Source organism: Indicator indicator, chromosome 14 (assembly GCF_027791375.1).
Source record: "Indicator indicator isolate 239-I01 chromosome 14, UM_Iind_1.1, whole genome shotgun sequence".
NCBI lineage: Eukaryota > Metazoa > Chordata > Aves > Piciformes > Indicatoridae > Indicator > Indicator indicator.
In genome coordinates, this window is record NC_072023.1 from 14669940 (window position 1) to 14683644 (window position 13705).

Consider the following 13705-nt stretch of genomic DNA (forward strand, 5'->3'; position numbering starts at 1 on the left):
GAGGGGTAGAATCCCCTCCCTCGACCTGCTGGCTGTGCTTCTCTTGATGCAGCCCAGGATGTGATTAACTTTCCGGGCTGCAAGTGCACTCTGGTGGCTCATGTTGAGCTTCTCATCCACCAGCACCCCCAAGTCCCTCTCCTCAGGGCTGCTCTCAAGCCTGTCACTGCCCAGCCTGTATCGGTGCTTGGGATTGCCCCGACACCAGATGCAGGACTTTGCATTTGGTCTTGTTGAACCTCATGAGGTTGTCATGGGCCCACCTCTCCAGCCTGTCCGGATCCCTCTGGATGGCATCCCTTCCCTCCAGTGTGTCTCCTGCACCACAGAGCTTGGTATTGTCAGAAAACTAGCTGAGGGGGCACTCAACAAGTTTGCTGGCAACACCAAGCTGTGTTGTCACCATGCATGCCTCAGTCTCACACGCACCACTTGAGAAAGAGGAAAGGATTCACCTTGTCTAACCTAGGCCATCCAAAGTCAGGATGCTCTACTCTGGAAAGGACAAGGAGGAAGGGACACATTTAAAACAGCATTCAGCTCATTCTTACCAAGGATGCCCTCAAAAACACAAGGGTTGAATGACTACACAGAGATGTCCCTTTCTTCAGTTGTCACATAACTCAGTAGATTGGAGAAAAAAGAACAAGCTTTGGTTCTGTTGTCTACCCCATCCCCAAACTGCTTGGCAACATGTCCAGTTAGACTCAGTCTAAAATAAAGAACACCATTTCATTTCCCTCTTTGGCAAACAAACCTCATCATTCATCTTCCCAGTACAACTTCCAATATTCCAGGTAAGCAGTGGTGAAAGGGTAAAAAATGGTGCATGAAGGGTGTGGAAGCTATACTGCCATAGCAGTTTGTCTTGGGCAAACTGTTTCTCTGTTGCCATATAAGTTTGTCTTGAGCAGACTGCTTCTCTGTGCCCCTTTCTTTGTATTCAAACATCCACAACAGTCTCCTCCTGGAACAGCATTTTGCAGTCCAGACACCACTTGTGTGCCTACACCTGTGCCAAATCAAGGCAGCTGCTTCAGTACTGAGCCTGCACACACAAAGGTGAAGCAGCAGTCACCTGGAACACTGGGGGCACTTGCTGTTCCATGACCACCACAAGGTTATGTGCAGGCACCCCAAGAATGACTCAGCCATACTGGAGTCCCAGTGCGCCCAGTGCCCTGCTATGGGAACACCTCTGCCAACTGCACCTAGGTGGGGAATGAAGGGGAGTTCAGGAATGAAAGGCAGCACACCACGAGCTGATGGTGTGCACTGACCACCAAGATGACAGCAAGCACACTGGACATTGCTGGAATCTGGAGTGGTGATTCTTCTCTTACCTGTGATCTTACCTCACACTTCTTTCTCACTCATTCTCTCCGTGGCACATATTAGCTAATCTCCTTGCTGCCTTAAGAACCACTGTATGATCAATGTGATCTACATGAGCTTGTAATCAATAAATTGCCAATCATTCTGGCTATTTCAGTGTCAGTTTGCCTCACCTCACTCCTCAGGTATCACTGAAGAGCCTCATGCAAACCTTTCCTCTTGAGGTTGGATCTCAACAAAGGGAATCTGTGTGACTTGTTGGGAAAGGGAATGCTTGTCCCACCAAGAGCTGATTGCCCCTGACATATGAATATGGCGGGTGTGTGTTGGCATGCTCTGATGGGCATAACAGTGGGCAGCACTAGTGTCTTGTGGCTGCAGTCTCAGTTCTCCCCTCATTGGTGTGGTTTTCATATGTTTGTTTTGTGGACTATACTTGCCTGTGATTTTGTGAAAAACAAAACTGCAGTTTCTTTTGAGTTCTCTCTGTTCAACCCTTTTCCAAAGCTTCCATGGTAACAACACCAGGACTTCAGGAACTAATTAAAGATCGCTGACTCCAGGCAAAGCCTGACCATGCAGCAAGAAAACAAAACTCTAAACATGTTCCATTACCTGTAACTTTGCTTTCTTCTAATCTTTGCAACTAAAAGCTGGAGGGGAGTGGGCTTTCAGCCTGGTATTTGAGTTCCTTGCAAGCTTGGGACACAGGGTTGTGCTTGTGTTCGAACGCAAGGATTTGCCTATACAGCCACCCTGTAATGCTATCCATGTTATTCCAGCTGATGAGGTGACCCTTACTCAGTGGCTTCTGAGACCTCCCATCATGCCCCAACACAAAAAAGCCCTAGCTGCTCAGGCACTCCCTGTTCCTTTGGCCCCCCAAGTAAAGTGAAGAAAAAAGCAAACACGAGGCCCCTAGCTCCACAAACAAGGCTGACAGCTTCCAAAATGTAAAAAAAGATGGATCACCTTGTCTGCTATTACTCCCAAAGGAATGAGAGTCTTTTGAGAGATCTTTCTCATCAACTATGATCAGAGTTTATTCATACCAAAATAATAACGCCTGGCTTGCTTTTGAGAAAGTGCAGCTCCTCCCACGCCAAACAGACCACCTTTGTAGGATTACAGCTGCATGGTGAGAGCTGACACAGCTATTCTCTTCCTAGTCTGCTAAACTCTGCCAAGAGCTTTACACAGCACCAGCCTACAGCTACTAAAATTCATCAAAGCTTTTCTAAGAGGGATGCCTTTATTCTGTGTTCCATAAATGGCCATCTAACTCACAGTCACTATATAAACTGAGAGTGTTACAGGAAAGAATCTTTAAAACTGCACTGCTCTGCCATCAAAATTATAGAATGAAATAAAACTCAAAGACTGTGGGACCTAGTTTCTTACTTTCAGTGGTACCTGAAGCCACACACAAGCTTGTAACTGAAATGAGGAACTGTTTCAAGGCTGTTTCCAGACTGTTCATATTGATGAGTTTTAAGAGTCTGTCATTTTTTCTTATTACTTGCTAATATTCTGCGTAAAATATGTCTTGGTCTATCATTTGAAGTATAAACATACTTTATTCAGCACCTCCAGTGAGTGCCTGCTGACCATGAATCTTCTCAGTTACTCAGCATCAAATCCCTCCCCTGTCCATAGCTCCTACCCAAGATGTCTTCATAGACGTTCTCCTCAGATAAAGTGCGTGTGAGGGCCAGCTTGGTCTGCGCGTACCAATCCGCTCGGCCGTTCTCAGACGATGACTGCAGCAAGTCTTCGAACTCGTAAGACTTCCTGAGCCAGTGATGGGAGGGGAGAAGGAGCAAAGAGGAGAGTGATTGTCTTAACCAGGATTTATAACCAAGCCATGGTTAACTGACTTCTTCAACACAGAATCATAGAACCATTTAGGCTGGAAACACCAAGTCCGACCATAAACCTAGCATTGCCAAGTCCGCTACTAAACCATGTCCCTGGGCACTGCAGATGCCATACAGTTGGCAGAATGAGCTACTAAGAGAACATTTCACAGCCTCACCCCACACTGAGATCAGTTTTATTTATCAGCCACGTAAATAAAGGCATTTTGGGGATGCTATGGGTTTTCCAGATTGTCATGGCAATAGCACAGTGTGAAGATTCAAGTGTTAAGTGGCACACCCTGCCAACACTGCACAGAAACATAGGCCATGAGAGGTCCCACTCTTGACAGAAATGGAAGCCCCAAAATTCTCTCTCTTTGAGCAGTACAAGACAGTAATACTGCCATGCAGGATGGCAGAAAGGGTAAAAACAATAAAGTGTCCTCCACTAACAAACCTGGAGAGTTTTGATTTCCTTTCTGCACCCAAGGCAGGAATTTTTAGATGACAGTTTATGCAGAAGGCATTAGAAATAGCTGTGCATTTTATGCTTCCCACCCCAAAAATGTGTGACAATCATGTGGGAGGGGAGAAAAGGCAAGAAAGCACTCCAGAAGAATATACACACATCAGATTCAGCTAAAAAAATAGGTTTACTATGAATAGGGAAAATGCTGCAGTAGAATCTGGAGATTATCACTCCAGACTCTGTTCCAGACTAGCTGTAGTAATTTTGTAATTAAACAAGTTTTCTGCTAAAAAGCCTCAACCCTAACCCCCAAATCCTTCTATCTTGGGCTTGAAGGTTAAGCTATGCAATAGAGTGACTTTAAATCCTAAATCTGCCATAACTTATCCCTTCACTGTTATCCTCTGAAGTTGTACTGACCATTCACACATTCTCAGAGAGATGACCAAGTGCTAGTTATGACCAGCAAGGTTCTCTGTGGAGTATGAGTGACCAGGGAAGGACCATCTCTCCCAGAGAGACAGGAGAAGACAAAACTCTATCATAAAGACCAACAACTTTGTGAAACACAGCCTGAATACCTGTGGTCAGCGTTGTTCTTGTGCTTCCCACTCCAGAGCCTCCTGCTGACAGCTGATGGGGGAGGAGAGGATGGCAGAGGAGGGGGAGGAACAGATGGCAGAGGGGGTAAGTTTCTTTTATTCCTAGCTGCTGGCACCCAGTCCTCTTCCCCCTCATGTTTGAAAGTCCGACGGGGCTTTGGCAGGGGGTTGATAAAAGGTTTCTTCTCTGGTACTCCTGGCTCTGTGTACACGTTCTCCACTGTGCCATCCTTGGACTTTGCATGAGAAGTTCTTACCTCTTCTAGAGTCCCAAAAATTGGCTCACTGATTTCAGAGTCCAAGCCAAGTCCAAGCCTTTTGCTCAGCTCAGCCCCACATATGCTTTCATAGCCCTCGGGAGCAGCATTTCCTTGTGCTGCCTTCTCCTGCAAGCACTGTGGGGAATAGTAAGTACCAGGCAACTGTGGCTGCAGCTCTGCTGAGCCATCTTTCAAAGCCTGCTCTAGCTTCTTGACCTGACTAAGCACTGAAAGATTCTCTTTCTGGATCTCCCACTTGCCACCTTTCACTTCCTTGCATTTGCCAGGACTGGACTCCACTCCTTCATTCTTCTGCGCTTCCCCCTTTCGCTCTGCTGCCTGCCCTGTGCCTCTCTGAGTTCCTGCTTTCCACTCATTCTCTTTGCCTGCCCCTTTGCACTCTGGTTCCCAGTTCAAAAGTCTCTTGCTCTCTACTTTCCGAGCCACCAGTGCTTCCCCACTCGTCTTCTCAGTCATGCATGGCACCCTGTGCTCCTCCTTAGCTCCTTGCTCCTCCTCTCTGCGAGGAGCAGACTGTGTTTCCTTTTTCCCTTCCCATTCTGAAATTTTGTCCCTGATGCTGAAAGACTTATTTCTTAAGCCAGTTTTTGCAGGTGACTGTATGTTCTGAGTGCTTCCTATCTGTCTCCCGATGATTTTACTGCTCTCTTTAACATTCAGATCCACAGATGGGTCACTGATGATCATTTTGGGACTAAGCATGTTCTGCTTAAAGCAGTCTAGCCTTGGATCCAGCATCAAGTTCTCCAAGGCTCCCAGTGGGCTCTTCAGCAGAGAAGAAACTGGTTCAGCTTCAGATGTTAAACCTAGGGTGACAGAGGCACCTTCAGAACATCTCTCACTCAAAAATCCACACAATGGTCTTTCCAACTCCTTCACGGCTGCTGTATTGTTTTTATCTGCAAGCTTGATCCTGCACATCAAAGACAAAAAGAAGAAATATTCACTGCCATTGCTCACCTTTGGTTTAGTCCAAGTTCCACCTGTAAAGCTGGTAACAGCAGAGGATGCTCAAATCAAGTGCTTGAGAGATGGGTTCATAGGAGAGGACACTCAGGGAAAGGTTCTTCTAGCCAGGACACAATGCTGTCCTTGACTACTAAAGCACAGTTTGAAATGACATCTTCCTCTGTGGCAGAAGGAGGCAGGAAGTCAGAGGGCTATTTTTTGTACATGAGACATGCTGATACCAATGAGAAGTACCCCAGCACTGGTTCTGTGTCTGTGTCTTTGTTCAGAAGTGCAGTACGGTTTTGGATGCTGTCAGGGCATTAAGCAGGCCCACTGCAGATAAATGCACAGTGAACCACTTGCAAACAACAGCGAAACTGCTGCTGTTAAACAGAGCAGAAAATATACCATACACTTGGCACTCCTTTAGTGCCTGCTCAAAGATCTCTCTCAGGCCATCCAAGTTTTCCACAGATGCATATTAATGCACAAAGACTACACTTATCATTATTACATTTCTTTGGCCCTGCAATCCCAGGTCACACATGAGCTTGAGCACCCATGCACCCAGCCACACTCCCTTGGCCTAGAGTACACGACATAGCACCCAAACATCAGATTCCACATTTTCACAGCAAACAATGAACTGCCTTCACTGTTTTGAGTCCAAACTGCACCAAAAATTTCTAATATATTTAGCCTAGAGTTTTCCAAGTGTGTGATATCACAATATCAGTATTGTGGTACCAATATAGTAAAGCTCCAGCTGAACAGAGCTAGTCTAACAGAAAAGGGTTCGGAACTAAAGCAGTTAGCCATATCTCTGGGCTTGGCAAGGAGCACCAGGTAGTTACTGGGATGCACACCTCAATCATTAGTCCCATTAAACCACAATTCCAACAATGACACTCAACTTAGGAAATTGCTCCACTAACTTAAATGTATCCAGTATGCCTCTTCCAAAATTTAGTGCTCTTGCAAGAGCATCTGTGTGGAGACCCTGGGTGCTGGCAGGCCTTGAGCTTTGTCCTGGAGTTGAGCAAAGCTGGCAGCCATTGAAGACTCAGTTACACTGCAAATGGAGTCTGGGAGAGGTTTCTGGGCAGAAATGGGACCAGAGCCAGATACTGTTCTCTGGCATTACAGATATTTAACTCCTGACTATCTCAGGACACCATAATGCTTTGGTTAAGAACTGGTACTGTGAACACCATGGCCTTTCCCAAGGAGTAGGTCATCACAGTGCCACTGGCAGTTAGACTGCACAGTAGACACCAAGGTTGGACACTGGAACCTGGAATGGATGGGGACATTAGGGCTTATCTGAGGAGTCTGTGGACCCTCCAGCACTGAAGATTTAAAGCGCAGATGGGGCTGACATCGACAGAGATATCATCAGCATATATGGTTTTGTGTGAATCTAGGACATTATCAGTCTGACTTGATGTTGAAATGCACAACATCACAGTTCTGAGGTGGCAATGAGACCTACAGGGATGTGAGGAGAAAGGGACACCGCAGAGCAGAGGAAATGTTTCCTTCCTTTAGTTTTCTTTCTGTTGGGGATAATAAACACAAGCAAAGCACTCTGGCATTGAGACATGGAAAACTCTCACCTCTCAACAGACTTGCAGATACTGTTTTCAGATTTGCTGCTCACATTGTCCACTCTGCTAGCTGTCATCATGTCAGCACACAGCAGGGTAGCAGGTTACCTGCATGAAGACACAAGGAAAAGGTGTTGCTCAGCATCCTTCTCTCTTCCTTCTACACATATGCACACGTTTCTCTTTGGAATTAGAAAAAGAGCAGAATCACAGAATCAAAAAATGTTAGAGGTTGGAAGGGACCTCCAGAGATCATCGAGTCCAACCCCCTGCCACCTGATCACCTAAGGTAGTCCACACAGGAATGCATCCAGGCAGGTTTTGAAAGTCTCCAGAGAAAGAGACTCCACAAGAAGCAAGACATGACAGCTTTCTGAGGACAACCTTGGTTTCCTTTTCTGTGAAATGGTTAGAGGGGTGATAGCATTACCCCTCATGGAAGCCCAGGGTGGAGACAGCAGGTTTTGAGGGCAAATATTATCTTTGACTCAGCGTCAACTGCGGTACCATGACTTGAATACGGAGCACATTTTATTAAGGCTTTTATTATTGCAAAAATCTCAGTGGGTTTACAGTTTTTTATCCTGCTCTGCAGCATTCACCATCTTGTAGGCAATACCTGAAAAAACTGAAGCCTCTCAAATCTGCCCACTGGCTGGTCTGCCAGATGCTGCCCTGCCATGACTAGAATTTGGCAACAAGACCAAGTGCCTCAGGAAGTTTCATATGTTTTTGTCATTAAAATAATAAAACCTGCCATACCAGAAACAGTAAATAATGGAGTGATCTCTTTCTTTCACTGTTCAAATATTTTGGGCAGAAAGAAGAAGAAAAAAATACCAGTCTTGTTTGTTCGCAGTTTTCTCTCCCTCCCTTTATCCCACACTGGCAATGCTCCTGAGGCAAGGAGTGAACTCTGGGTCAACTCAATGTGTGCACACTTGGGGCAGCTCATTGCTAATCACTTAGCAGACTCTCTTTCCCCAGACAATAAACCCCCTTGGCTTCTCTTCCTCGTTAGTAACTGGAACAAACACTCACTTCACTTCTAGACACAGAGCAGCCTTGCAACTCTGTCAAGAAAATTTACCATCCCGAAGAACAAAATCTATTCATCCACCCGTTAACTGTTATGGATTGAGGATAATGAAAAACTAACGATTGCTCCCATCCCGGGCCAAAGAATGACTCACCCAGGCAGCCAAAGCAGATCCCTGCAAAGCTGCAAAGGAGGCTGCTATGTGCTTGGCTTACAACATCCCCAGAGCAGCGATGGTCACTTCACTCACCACTCATCTGGTGCCCCACACAGAGGGATGAGTGTCCACAGCAACTTGGCACTGACTTTAGCATTAAGAAATATTAACACCAGCAGGAGTCAGCGTACATGAACCCGCTGTGGCTCTGCTGCCACGTCCAATGTTCACTTGGGATGAGCTCTGTTTTGATACGATTACACAGCTTCTCCATCACAATATGCCATCTCTCAGCCTCTTCCAACAGCCCCCTAACAAACATTGCCTGGGAAACAAACATCTGGATATAAGCAAATGTGTGCTGGTGCTCAGCACAGTCATGTGCCTGCTGGACCTCCTGTGGGAGAAGCCAAAAAGAGGATAATACAGAAGCGCACACATTTCTTCATCTGCAGTGGACAAGACAGACCACATCACCCTCAGAAGCAAGGCACAAAGCAGTTACTGAGTGCTGTAAGAGAATCTCTCTCATGAAAGGACCACTGCTGCTATCAATGTGACTTGGAGCCAAGACCAAGGCTGTCTTCCACAGCCATTATGTGTGGCAGAAGTAACCGAAGCAATGCATTCATGCTAGGCAGATTAAAGTGCAGACCAGGAGCTTCCAAAATAGCAACACATCAGATACTGCAACATGACAACAACCAGGTACCTACAAGCACACCCACTGACAACACATGCTGCTGAGGGTAGTAAAGCCATCCCTAGGAGATAAGAGTGCTGTGCCTTCACTGACAGAGTATGCAGAGTGTTCTCAGCATCACCTAGGGATTTACTGCAGCATAATAGGTGGTCCTGCCAAAAAGAGTAAATATTTACCCAAATACACTGGAAGACATGAGGGGGGAAAAAGGGTCCCCTCTGGAATAAAACAGCAGAAAATAACAAGGTACCTCACAATAAATCCAACAATCAGATAATTTGCTTGGGGCCAGACCGAAAACCCAAAGGAACTTCAAAGTGATGGAATAATCTCTTCCATTAATAAGGTCACCAGAAATGACTTGCAAGCTTGACCCATAGGCATTGCCAACACCTGACAAGAGAAAGCCAGCTTGGCAGAGATGGAAAATTTTCTCCAGTAGGAAAACAAAAGTTTTATCTTCTTTACTGAGGTTTGATTCCACAAGTTCACCACAAAGGCCAAGAGGAGCTCCCATTCCTCCTATCTCCCCACATCTCTGCTTCGATTGACCACACACTACCCTGACCCTGATTTTTTTTCTAGCTCAGGCTCTTTCTGGAGCACCTCTGTGACCTGCAAGAGCTGGTTGAGAGTTTTAGACAAAGCAGTTCACGGAAAGGGTCCAACATGCTCACAATCTAGTACCAGGGAGGTGATGAGACTATGTGGACAGAAAGGAAAGAGGGAGGGAAGTGGGAAGAAAGAGCACGAGAGAGTGTGTAGGAACGGGGAAGGGAGACCTGCTGGAAACTCAGAAGCATTATCCAAAATACTCAGCTTTCCTGTCTCATGTGTAATGTGACCAGGGCCCTACAAACTGCCTAGAAGAAACAAGCAGGGGTCAATTTAGTTAGCAGGCAATTCAAGAAGTACATACACACATCGAGCTGGTACTTCTTGTTCAATTAATGCTTTTGGTAAAAACCACACAAGAACTTTCTACCAGCAATGGGAGGCATAGCCCCACAGCAACCTGAGCTCCTGGCATGTATATCCTAGGGCAGCAAGGCCGCAAAAGGGGAAAGAAGATGATGAGCCCCATTTAGAGAGCCTTCACACTGCAATTTATTCAGTAATCCTTGCCATTGTTTGGGGGAACAAGGCAGTAATCTGATATTGTTTCAAAATTAAACTATGAAAGGAAGGACAGGGGAGGAGGTAGGAGGAAAGAGAGAGATGAGGGAGCTCTCAAACCTGTTGGCCAGACCCTGGGAAGGATGTGAAGTCTCCCAGCAGAAGCTTCTCGGCCTATCTCCCACACGCACCCGGCCTCACAATTCCCAGGGCCATGTGATAGGGGCTTCCTGCTACCAAGTGAAGCAAGACCTACCCCGACCTCTCTCTTCCAAACAAAGTTCCTGCCTGCTTTGTATTCATAAAGAGGCGTTTGTTTACTGATCTAGCATTGGCATGCAGGAAACAGCCTTGAAATGAGCTGTAATCATCTGTCTCCAGCAGTAGCTGTTTGGCTTTCTTCTAATTTAAGTTTTCCTCCCACCCCCCGCTTCCTCAATGCCCTCTTCTCCACTTCTGATCAAAATGCTCTTAGAGTGTGCACTTCTGGTTCAGGGCATTAGATATTGTGTGATGTTTCCAAACCAAATGGTGATTAAAAAAGAGGCACTGATAGTAGGCATGATCCCACCTCCAAAGGACAAAGTCTTCCAAGTGGAATATGAACTGAACTCCTTCAGGGAGAGGAAGAAACCAACTCTGCCCACTGTGCTTGGTGCAGACACCAGATGACAAAAGCCAGAGGAGCACCAAATGCCCTGCAGCCTGCACCCAAGTTGCCAGTGTGGAGTCTTGCCCCTGATAAGGTCAGGCAGCGATGGCGGCAAGCCTCCCAGGCCCCCCTTCTTTGCCCTTTCATTTGTGGAGAATAAACCATGCATATCTCAAAGGGTCTTGTGGTTTGGGGATGGGTATTATCATGATTGTGTGCTGGAGGCCACGTCTCAAGATTTTCTTTCCTCTGTTTACTTTGCACCTCACACAAAGACTGGATTCAAGTCCGTAACTGGATACTAGCCACACCACTGGTGCATGTAAACAGTGAGGCTTCACAGCATGAGGAGCAACCCACAGCTGGTCAAACTCTTCTCCATGAAGAAAAAAGACATACTGCATTTCTGATGCTCACAGAAACTGTTTTTCCAGTTACTTTCACGAGTAACCCTGAGCAGCCAGACAAAGCCTGCAAGAAACACCTCTGTTCCAGTGCTTTACAGAACAAAGGATGTAAGGTACAGAAGGCAACAACAAATCGACAATGTATACCATACAATTATAAAGAACAGGAAGGATGCCAAGAGGACAAAACACTAACAGGAAAATCGTGAGTAAGGGGAAGCCAACAGTTACAGCCTTCAAGTCTCCTTCCCCCAGCCCTTGCTCTGGAGCTTGTTTCCCTTCGGGAGACACAGGCATGAGGATGCGTGCTTGTGCACACACAAGCACATGCAGGCCGTGCATGGGTCCCTGTGCACAATCCCAGCACTTCCCAAGGTCTCTGGCAGCAGCATGACCTAAGCGGGTGAGACCCTGCTGAGTAGGGAGGACACCGGCCGAGCAGAGACGCAGCTAGAGCCAAGCAGGGCAACAGACTTCCCTGGTGAAACAAGATGCCAGCAGCAGGGGGAGTCACTGACTTCAGGTGCCCAACACCGACCCATCAGAAAGGCAAAGGTCTTCTGGAACTTCAGATCAGGGTTTTGACCCAAACCTCTGCTACATGTGTCATGAGCCTTCCCTAGCTCACAGCAGCAACAGTTTCCCATCAAAAGACTTCCATGTGGTCCACTTTTTTCTTCTCCGTCAGCTCTGTAAATGAGCATACCTCAAGGTCTGGGAGCATGGGCCACCTCTGCAACAGCAGAATTTCTCAGTAGGATCCTGTGAAAGGACAATTCAGCTTAAGCATGAGGAAAAATAATTAAAATTTAGAAGGTGTCTGAAAACCAGAGAGGCTGGGGAGGCTCTGTCCTTGGAGATATCCAAAACCTAACTAGATAACATCCTGAGAATGTTGCTCTATACGACCCTCCTCTGAGCAGGAGGCTGGACATGGCCATCTCCAGAGATGCCTTCCTACCTCAGATAAGATGCCATCCTGAGCTAAGCACAATTAGTCTGGGGCAAGGCAAGCTGTCACCTCTTTGTAGTCACTCATTCTCCTGGCCACAGGAGTCTCCTGTGAGCTTCCACAATACAACCAGGATTGTTCAGTTCACCACACTTGTAATGAGGATCTAACTGTAGATAGCCAGGCCCAAGTAATTTATCGAAGAAAAAAAAAAAAGGCAGGATAAACTTATACCAAAAAATACATGAAGGACCAATGACTAGGAAGCCACATGCTCCTACAGTACCTTTTAGAGCCAGATTGCAGAGCTTCCTACACCCATTACCCTACCCTGTCCTGACTCTTCCCTTTGATCTATCATATCTTACACTCAGGAGAATCCTATGTGTCGAAACAAACTGTATTTTTCAAAATCCCCAAGCGGTACTGACATACTACAACCTCTCTCTTTGTGGATGCACCCCCATGTCAGAGCAACAATGCTGCAATGCAAGGAATGCAGAAACTGATGGGGTGCTGTGCAGCAAAGCTGTGCTGTGTGTTACGAGATTGCTTTAATTTTATGATACAATTCGTTCTACTGACCCTCTCCCCCTCTAAGCCCACAGAACAAACTCTACCCTCTTATATGTCACTAACCTGATTTAAGGAATTACTATGGTTAAAGGGAAGGATTACCATGGTTGAAGGGACTGCCTGCCTCTCCCTGGGCCCCTGCTCCTCCCTTGGCTGCTAGCAACATGGTCTCATCCCTGTCCTTGGTAAAGGATGTGCCTGATCAGATCTAATAGTTGCCATTGACTAAGAGTGCATCTACTTTTTTACTGCTTTCTTTGCTCACTTTTCCTTTGCATGAGCTCCAGCGCTTGTAAAACCCTTTCTGAGCCATTTTCCTTTTATTACCTGCTTAATTAGGCACGGAACCCCTGCAAAAACCCACTTCACTTGGTACATTACCCAGATTCACCTCCAGAGCAGGTACCCTCTGTTGCACTGAAGGAGATTGCAGATGCACCAAACTGATAACTATGACCACCCAGTCAAGCCTGACAATTATTTTTGTTTGACCTTACCTTGGAAAAACTGCTCTGATCTGCCCCTGCCTCTGTTCTCTCATCTCCTCATGCTAGAGCCTTGCTACCTATCATCTTCCTCACCTACTCAATACCAGTTCATGCTTCCCAGATCTTCCATTGCCCAGACAGCTGAGGTTTACCTCTCCACAGATGTAGCACCAGTATCACCTGCCTGGCACAGGGAGCTGGAAGGACAGCACATTTGGGAACTAAAGCAGATTTTAGCTATTAAAAATAAAAACCATGAGCCAATTGAAATTTTCTCCCCACAGACCCTCAGAAAAGTTAAAGTAGAGATGACACAGGAGTGGCAACAGACAAAATACCTGCTCCAAACAGCATGTAATGCTTCTGTTTCAAAGCACAAAATTAGCCTTAGCGAAAGAAGAGCTCGATGTACTTTCTAATGCAGGGGAAACAGCACATTTTTCTCCCTTAGCTTCATTCTTTGAAACAGCTGAAGCATTTTGGCTAAAGGCTTTTAAAAGTAATTCAGCCA

General features: G+C 46.3%; 1 protein-coding gene across 1 annotated transcript in view; it reads right to left on the minus strand.

Annotated features, from left to right (window-relative positions):
* Positions 1-7184, minus strand: part of DENND2A (DENN domain containing 2A) — a 35701-nt gene extending 28517 nt beyond the window's left edge. The window contains exons 1-3 of the mRNA XM_054386976.1: positions 7114-7184; positions 4245-5459; positions 2999-3126 (exon numbers count right to left, since the gene is read on the minus strand). Of these exons, the coding sequence (XP_054242951.1) occupies positions 2999-3126; positions 4245-5459; positions 7114-7184 (1414 nt within the window). The remainder of the gene's footprint in view (positions 1-2998; positions 3127-4244; positions 5460-7113) is intronic.
* Between the last annotated feature and the right edge of the window lie 6521 nt (positions 7185-13705).